This window comes from Orcinus orca, chromosome 4, assembly GCF_937001465.1.
Source record: "Orcinus orca chromosome 4, mOrcOrc1.1, whole genome shotgun sequence".
Taxonomy (NCBI): Eukaryota; Metazoa; Chordata; class Mammalia; order Artiodactyla; family Delphinidae; genus Orcinus; species Orcinus orca.
Genome location: NC_064562.1, coordinates 91,079,945 through 91,099,962, shown reverse-complemented (window position 1 = coordinate 91,099,962; position 20,018 = coordinate 91,079,945). Strand labels below are relative to the sequence as shown.

The following is a 20,018-nucleotide window of genomic DNA, read 5'->3' as shown; positions in this document are numbered from 1 at the left end:
TAGCATTGGTCATGGGAATAGGGAGTGGTATTATTTATTTCATGTATAATACTTCTAATCAGAATAAGAACCAGGGCCCTTAATACTGTCATCCCCAGTGTTTTCCTTCATTTCTACCCAGATTCTCTTAATACATATTGTACTTATAAATATTTGGTGTTTGGAAAAAACATTCTTTTTTATGGTCACATGATTGTCTTTAGTGCCCCAAAGGAGATAATTAAGCAAAAGTGACCCATAAAATTTAATGTACTTCCCCAAAATGCCTAGCATACTGCAAAGTTAGTACCTTACAGTCTTAGCAAAATCTAGCTTAATAATTATTTTTAAAGTAGCAAAATAATGGACTGCACTTGAAAGAATGCATGTATAAATGTTGTATATCACACCTTTTATGTGCTTAAGCAGTTCAGTGACAGATGATCTTTTAAATCTTGCATATGTAAATAAGATACTTGAATGTGTATTAAAATTCACATTTTTTTTTTCAGGGGTGATTATGTAAATGCTTTGGCTCATTATGAGAAAGGAATAACAGGTGATAATAAGGTAACCTTGAATAAAGATAAGATATGCATAATTATCTTTGGGTTTGTTGTTAGTTTCCTTTAAAAAATAATCTTATTTGCATTGTATTTATTCCATATATAGCAGGTGAGCCTTTTTTCAGTTTATTAACAGCTTTGCAAGGATATGGTTAAATCATTTTAAAACCCTGAACTCTTAAAAACTGAAGTTGACAATATTTTTATCAGTCTGAAAAAGCTATGTTTTCCATACACCCTAATTATGAGCTTCATATTAAGGTTGGGAGTATGATTTCTGTCCCTTCCCAGTTACAGGCTAGCTATTGATTTTCATAAAGCTGTTCCTTTTACTCTTAAAAAGTTTCAGTAACCACTTTGAAAGTGAATTCCCAGTCCATAAAAGTTTGTTCTGCCATTTCATTCCTTATGCTGTATCTTTTATGATGAACCTGGTAAGCATGTACTTTACCCACCATTCCAGTCCATTCTCCCATCCCAGACGATCCCAGAATTTTAGCTCCAGAAGCTAAATTTTGCGATAAAAATGGATGTTTTTAAGTTAGGTGATGTCAAGATTGAGAATCTTTTTCTTTTCTATATTATATCTAGCATTTTATTACAGAAGTAATACAATTTCAGTATAGTCAATTTGAAAAATCACCAAAGTATGTTAACCTGCAAAGTGAGAGTCCAGCATTCTCTCCTCCATCCACACTCCTTAATGGTAACCACTGTTCATGATTTTATATATTTCCATCCAGAATCTCTGCTAAGCATACAGATATGTATATAATAGGGATTTTTACTAAAAATGAAATCATTCACTTCCATTCATTCAGCAAAGATCAACTGAGAATCTATTCTGTGAAAAGCAGCATTTTGCTTTATGGTCTTTCCAAATCAATACATTATGAAAGTTTTAATTTTTTAAGAGCTTCTAAAATTTCATTGTTTGGATGTACCATGGTTTTTTCATCCACTCCCTTATTGATTAGTTGTTTGGGGTTTTGTTTCTATCAAAAACACCACAGTGAATATTCTACCTAGTATATATATCTTTAGCTACTTAAAATAGTATTTCTGCAGGATATATTCTTACAGGTGGGATTCTAGGTCATAAAATGTGTGCTTTTAATTTTTTGTACTGCTAGATTGCTCTCCAAAAGAACTTGTAGTAATTCATCCAGCTGTTAGTTGTGTAGGAAAGTGTCTGTTTCCCTCACATTCTCAACACTATCTCTACCAATTTGATCAGCCAAAAAAAAAGAAGGTATTTCATTTCACTTTGTGTGTGTGTTTGATTATTAGTGAAGTCAAGCATGTTTTATTTATTTATTGGCCAATTGTATGTTTTTTTAAGAATTGCCTGATTATATCCTTTGTTCATTTATCTCTTGGGGTTTTGACATTTTCTTTGTTTGGCTGCATCTAAGTTCGTCCTTAATTGTGTTATTAAAAACAGTCACCACTAGTCATATGTGGCCATTTAAGTTATTTAAAATTAAATAAAATATAAAATTCAGTTCCTCTGTCACAAAATAAATAAATAAAGGTTTTATGTTTCATCAGGCCTAGTAGAGAAATTTTCAGTTTGATAAATATTTTCTCTCTTAATGTTATTCATACATAGCATTTATGCTATGTGCCCAGTATATTTCCTCTCACGTAAAATTTTATACCAAGAAGACATACAAAGAAATGCAAGGTATTACGACAAAGGGGCAGTAAAAATTTGGTATTGAGCACAAAAGATCTAGACTTCTAAAGAAAAAAATATAACTTTACAACAGATGATTTTTAAAAAAAGACTCAATGTTATTTCAAAATCTTGAGATTTGCCAGAAAAAGATTAATGAAAGTAAACCATAACCTTTGGGCTTATTTTAGATTTAAATTGTTTGGCTAGAATACATCATTTTAAGTTAGGGTCTGATTCATTAGTTATTTGCCTTCTAATTTCAGGAACATGATGAGGTATGTCTGGCTGGCGTGGCCCAGATGTCCATAAGGATGGGAGACATCCGCCGAGGGGTTAGCCTAGCCCTCAAGCACCCCAGCAGGGTCCTTAAAAGAGACTGTGGAGCCATATTGGAGAATATGAAGGTAGACTTTTCTGTGAATAAATATTCATGTGGTCTCATACATAATAAATTTAGTATTTTGATAATCTCATATTATTTTAGCAATTTTCAGAAGCAGCTCAACTCTATGAAAAAGGTCTCTACTATGACAAAGCAGCATCTGTTTACATCCGCTGTAAGAACTGGTAAGAATTTGCTAAAATTTGTTCTGAGCAGGTGTGGAGATGAATGTGTGTCGACGATCTCCCCACTGGTTTTCTTGCTGCTCCTCCCAGCTGTACAACTGTTGCCTCTATCTGGGCCTTCCTTCCATCTTCTCTTTTTCTTTTTAGATGAGTTTACATTAATAGTTCCTTTTTCAAAGAACAGCACATTTTCTTGGTTTAATATGGGGAAATACCTGATAGATAAATTGCTAGAATAAAAAAGCCCTGTTGTCCCCAAAGAGTTAACGAACCAACCTTCATTTTCCCACAGAGGGTGGGCTAGTGGGGTTGCGGGCCGGAGAAAGAGCAATTAAATCTTTTACCTGTAGGAGGCCAAGATTTTTTAAAGATCACGATAACTGTTTTTTGAATCCTAAAAATGAATATCTGATTGTAGGAAGCTACTTTTAGAGCAAATGTAGTGCTGATATTATTCTCCTAAACCTACCTTTCTAGGGCAAAAGTTGGTGAACTTCTGCCTCATATTTCTTCTCCAAAGATTCACCTGCAGTATGCCAAAGCTAAAGAAGCAGATGGAAGGTTTGTACAATTTCTCAATTTTATACAAATTTAAAAGAATGTTTTATAAATTAACTGTTGATATTTGCAACCCTCTAAGAAAGGCAGAGCACAGAAAGACAGAAAATATCTTTACTCCTCACCTGGCTTGAAGTGCCAGACTATTAAATTTTTCCCACACTTTGATATACCTCAGTCAGTCCTTTATGTATTCATATATGGACTAAAATCTCATTTTTACTTGAGGGTTAAATATTAGAAGTTGAAATTTTGATATAATATGGCATGAAAATGAAGTTAGGCAATAGTCATTTTATTAAGGACGATAACTTACAGTTGCAGAGGACAAGAAAAGGGAAGAAACATGAAGTTCATACCTATGGCTGCACTGTTTAAGCCACAAAACAGTATTAAAATATAGCAATGGATAGTTGGTATCCTAAATATACAAATATTTCCTGGAACTTTAATACAAGAAACTCAAAGGCACTAGGAGGAAATGGGCTAAAGACAAGGAAGAAATACAGTTATGAAATTATATTTTATGCAAACGTGAAAAAGTTCTATCTCACTAACAGTAATTAAAGCAAACAGTATATCATTTTAACTTATCATATTGGGGAAAAGATTTATTTTAAACTAATAACCATATTGTCAAAAAGCACTTGTTTTACATGACTGATGAGACTGTAAATTTCTAAAGTCTTTAGAAAGTTATTTAGCAATATGTATTAAGAGATTTTGAAAGGTTACTTCCTTCTACTTTTAGAAAAGTAACCTTAAGAAAGATATGCATTAAGTGTCTTGTTAAAACGGAAAGAGCTAGAGAGCTCATGGGGACTGAACAGAAGTCTTGAGCTCTGTCTAGAGGTCAACACACAATGATTTTATATATCACTGTTAAGCTATGTCTCTAATTGTGAAAAATTCCTTATTTTCTGTTTTCTAAAATAAGCCTGTATTACTATTATAATCTTTCCACTCTAACAAAAACAATAAAATGTAAAAAATTGTATATATATATGGTTCAGATGAGAAAACAGTAAAATTGGTATTTTACTGTTAGTTTATCAAACCTCTGAAAAGAACATATTTTAGTGAAATGGTTCCTGGTATTCTTTCTGATAAAAAATGAAGAAGTTCAAGAAAAATAAGCAACCACCGTCAATAAAAAAGTGTCCCAAACATTTATTGACATTTTTTTCCCCAAATGTGACAGTGTTAAGAAAGTTTGTCTGAAATAAGTATCTCTTATAGATACAAAGAAGCTGTTGTGGCTTATGAGAACGCAAAACAGTGGAACAGCGTGATCCGCATCTACCTGGACCACCTCAACAATCCAGAAAAGGCTGTCAGTATTGTCAGAGAAACCCAGTCCCTGGATGGAGCCAAGATGGTAGCCCGGTAACATAACGCATTAATATTTTTGGACTTCCAAAAACGAACCTTAAAAGAGAGCCCCCACTTCCTCTTATCAAAAAATCAATTCAAATGGAATACTTATTCTGTTTTGGGGTTTTTTTTTTAAATTATATCTAAGTGTTTAAATTCAAAGGCTGTTTGTTGTAGTCAACATATGAGAGTATGTTTTCCAAATATAAACATATGGTATAGAACTGCAGTTTACCGAATACATTTTTACTTTTAAGTGGTTTCTCCAGGTTGGAAAATATCTTATTTTGTAAATGACAAACTTCTTTTAAATGAGTCAAGTTCATTAAAGTACTTTGTTTCAGGTTTTTTCTACAGCTAGGTGACTACGGGTCTGCCATCCAGTTTCTTGTTATGTCCAAATGTAATAATGAAGCTTTCACACTGGCTCAGCAGCACAACAAAATGGAAATCTATGCGGACATTATCGGTAAATATCGTTTTTTTCCCTAATTTCTCTTAAAGACTTTATCAAAGGAACGCTTTGACTCTTATGGTCTAATGATCAGATTTGTATATCCACAAGGACATGCACACACACCATTTATACACAGACACACACACCAGCTATATGTAACTTGTTAGATTTCAAGATCCCTACTATACCTTAAAGATGAGACGGAATTATAAGACCATTTTCAAAAATTAAGGTGTTTTGGGTGACTTCTGCGAGAAGCCAGATTTCCCAAATCCTGCTACTGCTCAAGGAACCTGGTAAAGCAAGGTTCCAAGATGAAGGTAATAGGAAATGAAGAATGATTTTTGAAAAAGTAAATGTTTTCATAAATTTTTTTAATTGAGTTATAAATTAAGAATATATGGGGGCTTCCCTGGTGGCGCAGTGGTTGGGAGTCCGTCTGCCGATGCAGGGGACACGGGTTTGTGCCCCGGTCTGGGAGGATCCCACATGCCGCGGAGCAGCTAGGCCTGTGAGCCATGGCCGCTGAGCCTGTGCGTCTGGAGCCTGTGCTCCGCAATGGGAGAGGCCACAACAGTGAGAGGCGCACGTACCGCAAAAAAAAAGAATATATGATGTGGTTTTTAAAGATTTTGAAAGTACAAAAGAAAATTTTATGTTCTGAGAATACTGGCTTATACGTTTTCTTCCCATGTTTGTAATTATTCTTAGAAATTACTGAAACAATTTTCAGATTTTTCACTTCATGGGCCATGTATAACATTATTTGTGGTGTGATTTTTCTTCTTTTTTTCCTTTTTTATTGTAAAATATACATAATGTAAATTTACCATTTTAACCATTTTTAAGTGTACAGTTTGGTTGCATTAAGTACATTCGCATTGTTGTGCAACTATCACCACATCCGTCTCCAGAACTTCGTCATCATCCTAAACTAAAACTATACACGCATTAAACAATAGCTCCCATTCCCCTCACCTCCCAGCCTCATAACCACTGTTCGACTTTCTGTCGCTATGATTTTGACTACTCATGGTACCTTTTATAAGTGGAATTATAATATTTGTCCTGTTATGTTATTTCGTTTTTTTTACAATTCACAAAATGACTGTAAGAATTGTTGGTGGGATTCATGAGAAAATTTTTGTTTCAGTCTTCAAGGGAAGTAATAGGTAAAAGCATCTTCTAATATCTTAGGAAGTCATTCAAGTAATTGGAGAAAATAAAGAGCTAAAGAAAAAAAGGAAATACAGATAAAAGCAACATTACCAATATTAATGTTTAACATGACAGATGACATTTCTGTCCTAACAATTGCAAATCATCATTGCACTAAAGCATTTAAGTTTTTCTAATTTCAGAAGGATGTGGCTTATCCTAAATCATGCACACACACATATACACACATATGCCCTCCCACTCCCAAAACATAACACACTTTTCTTCACCTTTCTTTACTCCCTTCTTTTATAAACTCCATATCTGCCTTGGTCTGGAGACACAGAGCTGTTCTTATACTTTGGTGCCCTACTGGGCCTCCAACTCCCATGGGTAAACATAAACAATGAATTGGAATTCCAGCAGCTTTGGGGTCTTCTGTGCTTAATATGTTTAAACCTGTAAAAGAAAAACAGAAAAGGGACTTCCCTGGTGGTTAAGACCCCACGCACCCAATGCAGGGGGCCCGGGTTTGATCTCTGGTCAAGGCGCTAGAGCCCGCATCCCACAACTAAGATCCAGTGCAGCCAAATAAAAATTAATTAAATAAATAAATATTTTTTTAAAAAAGGAAAAACAGTAATTATCTTTAAATAGCATCTGTTGTCCATTTGAGTATCATCTCCCTTGTCTGACAAATACATACAGACTATTGTTTAAACTGGGCACTGGAGAAAGGAGATGGATTACATTTGCATTATGGTTAACTTTGCTCCTGATTGTTCTGAAACCCTAGGGAAATCCTGGATTGTTCCTTGTTTTAGGAAATAAGATTGAGACTCTTAAAGAGAGATAAAAGTCACTAAGGGTAATGTCAAACCGTAACCCAGCTTCTCACAAAGCATCATAACTTCCTCTCCTGATTGTTATTTAGAGCGAAAAGAAGATGGAACAGAGTTGATATGTGGGGTTATTATGGTGAATGTGTTTTGTGATGAAAAAGACACTGATAATAATATTTGCTGTTAAAAGGTTTTCATCACCTCTTTTTAGATCACCTCTTTTTAGATCCTATTTTTAGATTAGCAATAAGAGGTAAACAAGTTTTGCTCAGATATTTTACTCAATGAATTTCTGTTGTAGGTTCTGAAGACACGACTAATGAGGACTATCAAAGCATTGCCTTATATTTCGAAGGAGAAAAAAGACATTTTCAGGCTGGAAAATTCTTCTTGCTGTGTGGCCAGTATTCACGAGTGAGTATTTGCCAAGAAAACATACTTTGGACTCCACAGGAATGATCAGATAAAATAATGATATTAAAATAATGATAATCATTAAAATAACGATATTATTTTAAGTAATATCTTAAAATATATTACGCTCCCAGACACCCAGATTTGAAATCTCAGAGTCAGCCTTAAACTCTTCCCCTCTCTCCCACATCCAGTCACATTCTGCCTTCGTAACCTCTCTCACAGCTCTCTCTTTTTCGTTCTAACTACCATCCATGTAATACAAACCTGGGTCACCTCACTTTAGATTATGGCAATGGTTTCCTGTTTTCCTCGTTTTTAGCTTCTCTGTCTATAACTCATCCTTCATTTTGTTCCCCAAATGGTACTAACTTTGACTGACAAAGAGCCCCTAAAGCAGGGGTTACGGTGTTCAAGCAAGGGACGTAAACAAGTGAAGCTGCAGGGTCAGGCTGTGCGTTTACTGAGTGACAGGGTAGGGACTGCTGGACGGGACGCGTTTTGTCTGAAGGGAACAGCTGTTTCTCACCTCCAAAAAAGTGTTGCCATTCAGGAGTTTGGGCCTACTAGCTCAGATCATAGGATTTTTTCACAAGAAACACAAGTCTGGGTCAATATTAAAATATAGGCCCAGATATTTGTATAACATCTCGCTGGCCAAAGAAACATGTCTGTGTGTGAATTCAGCCTTCAGGCCATCAATTTGCTGTTCTGGCCTCTTAGTTACTGAGTCTAAACTCCTTAGCTGGCACTCAAGAGAATTTCCACAATGGACCAACCAGCCTGAACTTCCCAATCTGGCATCTAGCTTTTTCCATTGAAGAATCCCACGCTTCCGCTAGCCTTCTCCCATCCCTGTTCTCCACCTGGGTTCCTCTTTGCCCTCTTCCCCACCTTCCACAGACCTGTCCATCTTCAAGTCCTTTTCCTCTGTGTTATCTTCAAGATCATCCTCATGTCTAATCATCTTTTCTTCTTCAGACCACCTATAAAGCCAACTGGCAATACTGCCCATTTGTCTCTGAAACTTTTATAACTTTAAACGTCTTCATAGGTGTGGTGGTGTGGCGTTCAGGAGTTAGACAACTATGGCTTAAAATATTTGATTATAATAATTATATTTTCATCACATCACATAGATCTCTCCAATTAGATTGTACATGATACAAAGAGACGGTCTGGTATTTTCCATAGCATCTAGCACAGTCTCATATACAGGGCAGCAAGTTGTCAGTAAATATTTGTTGAGTGAATAAATGAATGAAAATAATTAACTCTTCCTACCTAAAGAGGGCACATTTTTCATTCTGATTTCATTTGAAATCAGAACTAGATGTTTCAAAGGGTCAACTGGATCCTTCCACTTTTTAAACTACACTCAGCCTTTTAAGTATATATTTTAAGACTCAGCACTGTGCAAGCTCCTGGTTAAGATGAAGATACTTTCACAAACTGTGATTACTTTGTTTGTATGGAAACTTTGTTTTTCCCAATGTGAAAGCAGTCTGAAAATTTTTAATTTCTATTCAATTCTCATTTCAGGCACTTAAACACTTGCTGAAATGTCCAAGCTCAGAAGACAATGCAGCAATAGAAATGGCAATTGAAACTGTAAGTTAACTCTGGAATGAACTTTCATGAATGCTAATTATTTTTTTAACTTTTTGAGGAAATTTCCAAACATTTACAAAAGTAGACCAAACAGCATAACAAACCCCCAGATACCCATCATCTCATTTCAACAGCTGTCCACACGTGGCCAGTCATATTTTATTCATACCTCCACCCTCTTTCCCTATATTATTTTAAAGCAAATCACAGACATCATATCATTTCGTTTGTGGATACAAAATCTATCTCTAAAAGATAAGAACCTTTGCATTTTCTTTTAGGTGTAACTTGCATACAGTAAAATGCACGAATCTTAAATATGCAACTCAATTAGTTTTTTCAAATAAAATCTGTGTACACCTGTGTAACCCCCATCCAGATCAAGCTGGGCCCAGAAGGCCCACTGCTGCCTCCCAATCAGTGTTCCCCACCAGGGGTAACCACAATTCTGACTTCTATTCTTATAGATTGGTTTTCCATGTTTATGGATTTCATGTAAATGAAACCATACATATGTTCTCTTTTGTGTCCAGTTTCTTTCAGTCAACATTAAGTCTGTGAAAGCATCTGTGTTATCATGTGTAGCAATAGTTCATTCTTATTCATTGCTGTGTAGTATTCCACCATATGACTGTCACAATTTCTTTACCCATTATTCTGTTAATGGACATTTAGGTTGTCTCAGTTTGGGCATATTATGAATAAAGTTGCCATAATGCTGTTCATGTCTTTTTGTGTACACAAATAAGCCCTCAGTTTTATTGGGTATATATCCATGAATAGAATTATTAGGTCACAGAGCATATGTATCTTCAGCAATAGTAGGTACTGCCAAACATTTTTTTCAAAGTAGTTGTACCAGTTTCACTCTACCAACAATGTAAAAGAATATAGTTGCTTCCCATCTTCACCAGCACTTATCAGTCTATTTCGTTGTAACTATTCTGATAGATGTGCAGTAGTATCTCGTATGGTTTTAGTTCATTTTTCAAAAGAATAATGAAAGTGAGCATTTTTTCATGTGTTCATTAGCCATTCAAATATCCTCTTTTTTTTTTTTTTTTTGGTACGCGGGCCTCTCACCGTTGTGGCCTCTCCCTTTGCGGAGCGCAGGCTCAGTGGCCATGGTTCACGGGCCCAGCCGCTCCACGGCATGTGGGATCTTCCCGGACCGGGGCACGAACCCGCGTCCCCTGCATCGGCAGGCAGACTCTCAACCACTGCACCACCAGGGAAGCCCCCAAATATCCTCTTTTATGAAGTTCTGTTCAAATCTTTTTTCTAATTTTTAATTGTATCATCTCATTCTTACTGATTTGTAGGACTGTATTATATATTCTGGATACAAGTCGTTCCATCAGATAGATGCATTGTTGTAACATGTATCAGTACTTTATTCCTCTTAAAGCCTAATAATATTTAATTGAATGTGTACACACTGCATTTATCCATTCATCAGTTGATACACATTTGGGTTGTTTCCACTTTGGGGCTATTATGAATAATGCTGCTGTGAACATTTGTGTACAAGTTTTTGTGTGGACATGTGTTTTCATTTCTCTTGGGTATATACCTAGGAGCAGAACTGCTAGGCCACATGTTAAGTCTATGTTTAACATTTTGAGGAACTGCCAAACTGTTTCCCAAAGCAGCTACACCACTTTACATTCCCAGCAACAATGTATTGGGATTCCAGTTTCTCCAACAATAATTTCTTTTTTTTTTTTTTTTTTTTGCGGTATGCGGGCCTCTCACTGTTGTGGCCTCTCCCGTTGTGGAGCACAGGCTCCAGACGCGCAGGCTCAGCGGCCATGGCTTATGGGCCCAGCCGCTCCACGGTACGTGGGATCCTCCCGAACCGGGGCACGAACCCACATCCCCTGTATCGGCAGGCGGACTCTCAACCACTGCACCACCAGGGAAACCCCCCAACAATAATTTCTTGATATTGCTCCTTTGCTCTTGATGTTACCCACACCTAGGACGCCCTCCCTCCTGCACCCCTGCCTCCTACCCAACATGCAGGACCCACTTCACACGCCACTCCCTGTAAAGTTTTCCTGAACTGTCCTCTGGATGAAATTTCACCCTCCTTAGAATTCTGTAAGTACTCTGAACCTTACTTACTGCTACAGTTAACCCCCTTCAGATTAGTAGTTCCTCAAGGTCAAAGGCCCATCTCTTTATAGAGTGTTTAGCACATTGTGGACACTCAATATTTATTGAAACTACTATGCAGGTGATATTAGTTTCCTTCCCATTCCTTTATCCCTTTATCTTCTTTCCACCTTGAGACCCCTCCCCTGAAAAAAATAAATCACCTTTACTTGTAACATGCATTTTCTCACAACCTGTGCACTGGTACCTGCTGATTCTCAACCAGAAGGCATAGCCCTTAATCATTTGAGAACATCTTTAAAATGTTCATGCTTCACTCACCCCCACCCCCATCCTCTACACCTCAGAGTTCTGAAATACCTTCTTGGTGTGTGTGTTGGAGAAGGGGGGCAGTAATAGACCCCTAGTTGGGAATCATCACCTGAGAGAACCCACGATAGGGATGGGAAAAATGGGTCTGTACAGCATCCGACGGTTAGCTTTGTGGGGGGCCTGATCACCTTGCAGTCAGCTTCTGCCTTCACCCCTCTGTAAACCTTCTCTAAAAGGTCCCCACTGATCTCATCCTTGCTAAATACGGACGTCCCTTCTCAGCCTGCACCCTACCCCATGTTATGGCAGCATTTTACGCTATTACAGCGCATCTTTCTCGAACTTCTTACTCCCTTAGAACACTGCTTCTCTGCTCTCCAGGTACTCCTCAGATGGTCCCTTCTCAGCCTCCTTCTCTGGTTCCTCTGCCCATCAGTGGAAGTGTCCTCAGCATTCTGTCTCCACCCTTCTTTTAACTTTAATTCTGAGTGGCCGCATCTGTTCCCTGCTGGCTCCCCTTTCCATCTATCCTAATGTCTTGGGTGTGCTCAAGTCCCTGAAATTCAAACTTAACTGGGCATCTTATATTTTTTGTTTGCTTTAGCTGGCAACACTGCCTGTTTGACACCAGTCCAAGCCCTTTATGTGTATTAACTTATTTAATCCTTACAACAATTCTGTGAGTTAGGTATTATTTTTATCCTCTTTGAGGTCCCAAGAGTGACCTGCTCTGGATCACACAGGTTATCTTTTGACCTCAGGCAGGCTGACCCCAAAGCCCTTGCTTTAACCATTTCTCCGTACGGGCTTATTCACCCAAAGCCACACACAAAAGCCATCGAGGTGATGAGCTCTACCTTCTCTTCCTTCCTTAGAGCAGTGGCGAGAGCAGAGGCAACAGATTGGTCAAAGCTTAGCTTTCCCACACTGGTGACGACCACAGTCAGTGGAGTGTGCAGAAATTCTGCAGCCCGAGAGCCTCTGTCCCCCACAGGTTCACGGCGACCTCTTCTGTGCTCAAGTCAGCTGATCTCATCCTTCCTCTCCTGCACAAAGAACTTCCGAACTTTTCCTTACACTTTCCCGGAGGGGTGGCAAGCTAGGCCAACATGTTGCTCTGTCCCTAATGAGTTTCCTTTCTTTTCTGGTAGCTTTTCTCACTGTATCGCTGATGTGACTGTGCTGTTCAGTGTTCCTTCTCCTTGGCTGAGCTCCAGTTGGGTTCTTGGCTCACCTCTTTTATAGACACAAGACTCTTAAGCCGCCTAATCTTGTCAGTAACTATTCCTACTATCTAAATCTAATACATTTCCGTCCTCCAATTTGATAAATAATTTTCCTGATCAGCACGGCAGTGATTTAAGTCTGAGCTTTATGGAGATGACTCTCAAATCCAGATTTCCAGGCCAAAGTCCTCTCCAGAACTCCACCCCACATTTCCAGCTGCCTGCCCTCTTCTGGGACCCTCTGGCCATACTTTTATTTCTACTTTAAATTACACGTAGCCATATGCAAGTGCCTTTTCTCAGGGAGCTGCTGGAGATGAGGCACTTGGAGGTATATTGTTGTATAAGGCCCAGTTCCTGTGCTCAAGATGGCATTCTCTCCATGTCACAGTCACTTATCTTAAGAAAGTTTTTATTGAAACATCCAAGAAGTACATTCTCTCTGTGTGTAAAAAAAAAAATACCACAGTATTTTGATACGACAACTTAGAAAAGATATAGCTTCTAAGGATGTATTTTTATTAATGGAGACTCTACAAATGAATGAAGACATACCCTGAGCTTACATCATGTTTCAGGCACTTGATTATAGGTATTTTTACGCAATTTTTAAATTTCGTCTCCTCAGTAGATTATTTGTCCTCCCCCCCCCACCCCGCCGTCCACGACCACCCCTTCCTAAGTTTAAGATGCTGGACTTATATTGTTTCTTTCTCTTCCTAAACAGGTTGGTCAGGCCAAAGATGAACTGCTGACCAGGCAACTGATAGACCACCTTATGGGGGAGAGTGATGGCATGCCTAAGGTACTTAAAGTGTTTTCGCCACTGAGATTCTCAAGTATCTTAGTTATGGTTATACTTTATTCTGCCCTGTTTTTATCTATTATGGCTTTTGCATCATAGATGTAAAAAGTTTTCTTTCTGGGTGCAGCTTTAGGTCATCTAGACAGACCCTGCATTTTAGATATTGTGTACATTCACGCTTTGAAATTGGCATTGCCCCCTGTGAAATAGCCATGCCCTTCTGGGTAACAGTCCTCACCACCCACAATTTCTCTCAAATGTTATAGAGTTTTATTTATTCTGGGAACTATGAAAATGATTACTAAAACCAGGAGTTAGCACTAATCCCTAAAAATCAGTGTACTTTGTTCATATTTCAGAAATTTGGGGACTTAATAAAAATCCTATTTACCGTAAAAGTAACTCACTGAAAATATAAAATAGAAATAAATCATTAAGAACACGTTTTCGAAATAGGTGACTCTTGGATTTTGTGCAGAAGTTGGTCTTCTCTCAGTCCTAAGGAGGACAGACTCCTTTCAGAATGCCCCTAGAGCCTTTTTTTTCACTTTTGCTTTGGTGTTTTAAGGGGATCTGCTTGTGAAGGAAACTCGAGTACAGTTGACCCTTGAACGACACGGGTGTGAACTGCACAGGTCCGCTTTTACACAGATTTTTTTAAGTAGTAAATACTATAGTACTACCCAATCTCAGGTTGATTGAATCCGAGGATACAGAGGAACTGCAGATACCGAAGGGTGACTATAAATTAAACACTGATTTTCAACTGCGTGGAGGTCGGCGTCCCCTAACCCCAGCATTGTTCAAGGGTCAGTTGTAAGTGATTTGGATACAAGGTGCTGGAATGTCATAGCTGGATTGTAGCCATCCTGATCCCTGAGTCCATTTTCTGTATTTTACAGATAAAGACACTGAGACCCAGGGAGGCTAAGTTAATCTGCCAAAGGGCACAGGCCCTTAAACTGTGCCGAATCACCTCACCTTATGTCCACTTATTCTGATAATCAGCACACCAGCATCAAGTATGTGAAATTGTTTAGAGTTAACATAGAAATGGAAAATGGGCCAAAGAAAATTTTATAGGCCAGAGAAATTTATATAGGTGTAAAAATTTTTGAAATCTTGCGAAGTTGCTACATTGTATAAGAGCACCTTTCCGTTTGAAGCACATGAGAGAGAACTCTATGGACTAGGGTTAGCATGCAGACTCTGAAGCCAGACCACTGTGCTTCAGATCCTGGCTCTGGAGAGGTGCTGTTGTGTTTCAGTTTCTCATCAATGAAATTAGTACAAAATCGCACCTTCCTCCCAGGGAGGGTATGAGGATTTAACCGAGTTATTACTTCTAAGGATACTTAGAATACTTACCTGGCACATATTAAACCCTGAATAAATACTTGATAAATAATTCTTTTTTTGTTTGTTTTTTTGCGGTACGCGGGCCTCCCACCACTGCGGCCTCTCCCATTGTGGAGCACAGGCTCCGGACGGACGCGCAGGCTCAGCGGCCATGGCCAACAGGCCCAGCCGCTCCGCAGCATGTGGGATCCTCCTGGACCGGGGCACGAACCTGCGCCCCCCGCATCGGGAGGCGGACCCCCAACCACTGCGCCACCAGGGAAGCCCGATAAATAATTCTTTATTTGTTGGCTTTAAAAAAAAAAAACAATTTTGGGCTTCCCTGGTAGCACAGTGGTTGAGAATCTGCCTGCTAATGCAGGGGACACGGGTTCGAGCCCTGGTCTGGGAGGATCCCACATGCCGCGGAGCAGTTAGGCCCGTGAGCCACAACTACTGAGCCTGCGCGTCTGGAGCCTGTGCTCCACAACAAGAGAGGCCGCAATAGTGAGAGGCCTGTGCACAGTGATGAAGAGTGGCCCCCGCTTGCCACAACCAGAGAAAGCCCTCGCACAGAAACGAAGACGCAACACAGCAAAAATAAATTAATTAATAAACTCCTACCCCCAACATCTTCTTTAAAAAAAAAAAAATTTCAACCCTCAGTTACTGGAAAGTGAATATGATTCTAACAGAAATGCAAAATTTTAGATGTTTCTCCCTTTAGCAAATGCAGAAAGTGATGTTTCTCTAACGGCTTGTATGTCAGGATGCCAAGTACCTGTTCCGCTTGTACATGGCCCTGAAGCAGTACCGAGAAGCTGCCCGGACTGCCATCATCATTGCCAGGGAAGAGCAGTCTGCAGGTAGGTCCCCAGTAGGCATGCTTTTCTCCTCAAACAAGTAGTAGAAGCCAGCTCCAGTCCCTTCTCTGTCCATTTCTAATCTAGGATTGCTTTGAGCCCAAAAGGCTAGGCGGATGACCATTTCTGGGCTTCAGGGAAGTAAAATCATTCACCATCACAGAACAGCCCCACTGAAGCCTTCTCATGTTCGGTGCTAGTTCCTCTCCTCCTCACAGTTCTGTCTCCTGGACGACGGCTTCTCTGACCTCTCCAGCCCACAGACCCCCCTGCACTTTCACTACACTTTCTTTCCATCCCAGGTGTTTGGCCTTAACAATATAAAACATATTACAAGGTGGAAGACGATGTGGTATTCTTATTGACCTAGTCTTTTATAACACGCAGGGACTGTTTATAGAATCTCTAGAATGGTTCTGTTCATGTCTATGCTCTGTAAATACTCATTGAACAAGTCAGAATTAGAATTAGTCTGACATCTTCACTGATTTTTGCAAGCTGATTCTTTTAAATGTTCATAAATATGGAATACAATTTTGGAAAATATGGAATTAAATGTCATTCTTTATTACCTAGTAACTTAATAAGATGATTAACAAAATCCACCTGTAAAATGGTGGCCCATAGAAAGTCCTCAGATTTCATCCTTTACAGTAATGTCATCTTACCACCTATTTTCAAGGAAACTATCGGAATGCACATGACGTTCTCTTCAGCATGTATGCAGAACTTAAATCTCAGAAGATCAAAATTCCCTCTGAAATGGCCACCAACCTCATGATTCTGCACAGTTACATACTAGTGAAGGTGAGGCCCTTTGAGTGACTTGGGACACAGTCTGCCAGGTGCGCTAATCACCTGAAGGGCTTTCGTTCTGGGCACCTCTCCATTGGATTAGAGCCATTTCCTAGATCTCTGTAGCGTTAACCGAAAAAGCAAGATACAGAATAATTATACAATATGCTGCCTTTTGTGTACCAAAAGGCAGAAATATATATATATGTTTTCACTGCAAATAAAATTAGAAATATACTTTTTAAAAAAAGCCTAGGAAACATAGTTTCCTAAGGGGATCAAGGCGTGGAGCAGAGGAGGCGTGGCACCAAACCCAGTCAGGGGAGAAGAGGGAGAACAGGTTTCTCCATATAGTAAATCTTTTTCTACTGTTTTGATTTTGAAGCATATAAGTGTATTACTTGGTCAAAAAAAGATTTATGGAAAACATTTTTGTTTAACCAGAGCTTCCTAAGTTTATTAATTCTAGGATAGTGGATTTTATACAATTCCACTGTGTTTTAATACTATTTAGTTTTCATCTGAATATAAAATAGATATTCATTGAGAAAATTTAGAGAATATAGAAAAGTATAATGAAAAAATAACTTGCCCCCTTTAAATCCATCACCAGATATAACAGTTGTTAACACTGTGTTGTATATATCCTCCATATTTCTAAAATAATGTGTGTACCCTTTTTTTACATTAGGAATATATGTATGTCCATAAAAATCACTGATATTTTTTAATCAGTGATTTTCAATAAAAACGAAATAGAACATGCAAACCTGAAATACTTCTATTTATAATTTACATAAATGTTATATGTGTGTGTATATATATATATACACACACACACACACACATAGTTATATACAGACACATATCTTTGTAAAAATACAGGTAGATGCCAACTTACATACTTTTCCAAATTTTCATTTATGTCAAAGTACATCTTTCCATATTAATGCTAAGTCGGTTTTCAGGCCAGACCACAAGAGCTTATGCAATTTCGAAGCTTTCTAGTTTACAGCAATCACGTTATGAATGGCTTAGATCCTTATTATGGTCCATAACAGCACTGCCCAATAGAACTTTCTGCAGTGCTAGAAGTGTTCTATATCCACTAGCCTGGCTGTGGAGCACTTGAAATACAGATAGTGCAACTGATAAACTGAACTGTAAATTTTATATAATCTTAATTTTTATTTAACTAGCCACATGTGACTAGTGGCTACCATTTTAGGCCCCATAGGTCTATAGTCCTGATTGTAAGAGAAAACTTAGAATTCCAACTTGCAACCACCAGGAGTGTATTTCCCTTCAGAGCCGCATGGGGTCCCTTCTCTCGTACAGAAAGGAATACAAAGGGGGAGGGAGGACTTTCTCAGCTTCAGACATCAGTGCTGGTGCCAATGTGCTGGGGCACAGAATCCAGCCTTTAGGGGTGGAGGGGAGGATAGAAACAAGTTAGTGGAAGATGGGAACAAAAATAGGGATTGCTGTAAGAAGCCCTCCAGGACCAGGGCTTTCTTCCACTAAAAGCCATAGGGATGGTTCTCGAGTCTTTTTCTTTTCCTCCGGCCCCAAGAGCTGGCCCATCACTTCCACTGGACCAGACATCCTCTTCCCCTTCCACTGAAGAGCACCCGTGTGACTTTTCCCCTCTGCTCTAGTCTCTTATTCAAGCACCAGATATTTTCAAGATTTTTAACTGCTTGTGGTATCAAAAGGGAAACTATTAGACCTTATCACATAAGAATTGATGTAAAAATGTCACAGCCCTCTTTGACACAAAGGACTGGAGAAAGTCAGCCCCATTTCAGGGGAAATGGAGACTTGGCTTTGGTGGATGCTTCCTCCCCAGAGCTGAGGCAGGGGCTTTGGCTGAAGGACACCCTGGGGCCTTTGCACATGGGTGGCTGAGCCGGGTAGTCTGAGGCCCAGGGAGTCAGTGGAGGGTGACTTTAGATTCAGTTAGTATTTATGAATTACATTGCAGTGCTCAGTAAATTATACCATCATCCACGTGCTTAGACTGGATGGATGTTATGCCTGGGAGTTATTCTGTACTCACCCTTCACGTTCTCACCAGATATCATCAGTTCTGACTCCTCGTCTGTCTACTTCTCTCCATCCCCACTGCCTGCCCTCTGTGGACCGCCTCCTCTCACTGGACGACAGCAGTGACATTGTGGTCTGGCCCTGCCGACTCGCCAGCCTCATGTCATCCTAAGTGGACCCCCTCCTTTCATCACAGATCCCACTCGTACTTACCTAAGCTCAGGCCCCTCCAACCATCGTTGCCCCTTCCCTTACACAGGCAGCGCCCTCTTCCTATAACAACTCATCCCTTCTCCTGCCTAACTCATAACTCAGCTTTCAGGTCTCACAACAACTTGTTAGTCCTCCCATAATGGCCAGTAAGAGATGGACCAAGGATTGAACTCATGTTGAGTGGTCTCAGGCAAAGTGAAAAGCTGAGTGTAGAGTAGGGGTGAGGCCAGTGAGGCCAGGGGGCCAGGTAGCAGCTGCTGGAAGGAGGATAAGTAAGAGAGAAACCCCAAGTGGCATTAAAGTAAGGCTGCAAGGAGCCCGTGACCACCCGTTCAGGGTCACAGTCAAGGAGTTGTTTATTTGGGTGAATGAAACATGGATTAGGGTTAATCAAAGTCTCTAAGAAGAGTAAAATTTATCATTTATTTCAGATTCACGTTAAAAATGGAGATCATATGAAAGGGGCACGTATGCTTATCCGGGTGGCCAACAACATCAGCAAATTTCCGTCACGTGAGTACTGAGAGGAGCCTGTTGTCCCCATGTCTGCCCGACTGTAGCACGCCAAGATCATCCTCACGGACTCTGCCAGCCGCTCTTCTCTACACGTAGTAACTCATTTAATCCTCACAGCAACCCCATGAAGTGGTGTAACCGGCGCCCGTCCCCAAGACCACCCCCAGGCGTGAAAATTCACGAGGGGGATTCACATAACTCAACATATAGTAGTGCTAAAGCTAAGATTTATTACGGGGAAAGGATACAAAACAAAATCGGCAGAGGGGAAAGGTGTGGGGGGTGGGGGGCCGGAGGTCAGGGGCGAGCGTCCACAGCCCCCCTGCCACCACTCCCCTCCCCAGTAAAGTCACACTGGACACACTCAGCACCTCCAGGCAGCACGTGGAAGGTGGTGTCTACCAGGGTGCTTGTGAGAGACTCGGTACCCAGGGGTGGTCTTGGGGAGCTGGCCACGTCAGCACTCCCTGCTTAGCATGTACCAAATTTTCAGACTCCCAGAAAGCAGGTGTTCTGCATAAACCCTATTGTTTGTACAAAAAGGTCAGGCACAGGCAGCCACTCTTCTCAGTTCTGGGA

At 39.7% G+C, this 20,018-nt stretch overlaps 1 protein-coding gene across 8 annotated transcripts in view; it reads left to right on the top strand.

The window, feature by feature from the left end:
* The window catches only part of WDR19 (WD repeat domain 19), an 84,234-nt gene that overhangs the window by 51,418 nt on the left and 12,798 nt on the right, over positions 1–20,018 (top strand). For 4 of the 8 annotated variants that reach the window (XM_004266241.4, XM_033421659.2, XM_049708780.1 and 1 more), the window contains 12 exons: positions 492–549; positions 2,490–2,630; positions 2,711–2,793; positions 3,271–3,354; positions 4,591–4,737; positions 5,070–5,194; positions 7,484–7,596; positions 9,139–9,207; positions 13,591–13,668; positions 15,776–15,872; positions 16,552–16,676; positions 19,355–19,436. In XM_004266241.4, coding sequence (XP_004266289.1) covers positions 492–549; positions 2,490–2,630; positions 2,711–2,793; positions 3,271–3,354; positions 4,591–4,737; positions 5,070–5,194; positions 7,484–7,596; positions 9,139–9,207; positions 13,591–13,668; positions 15,776–15,872; positions 16,552–16,676; positions 19,355–19,436 — 1,202 coding nt within the window. Of the gene's footprint in view, positions 1–491; positions 550–2,489; positions 2,631–2,710; positions 2,794–3,270; positions 3,355–4,590; positions 4,738–5,069; positions 5,195–7,483; positions 7,597–9,138; positions 9,208–13,590; positions 13,669–14,236; positions 14,551–14,570; positions 14,691–15,733; positions 15,873–16,551; positions 16,677–19,354; positions 19,437–20,018 lie in introns of those variants that run through there. The other 4 variants (XR_007476828.1, XR_004481513.2, XM_033421666.2 and 1 more) reach the window with 4 other exon arrangements.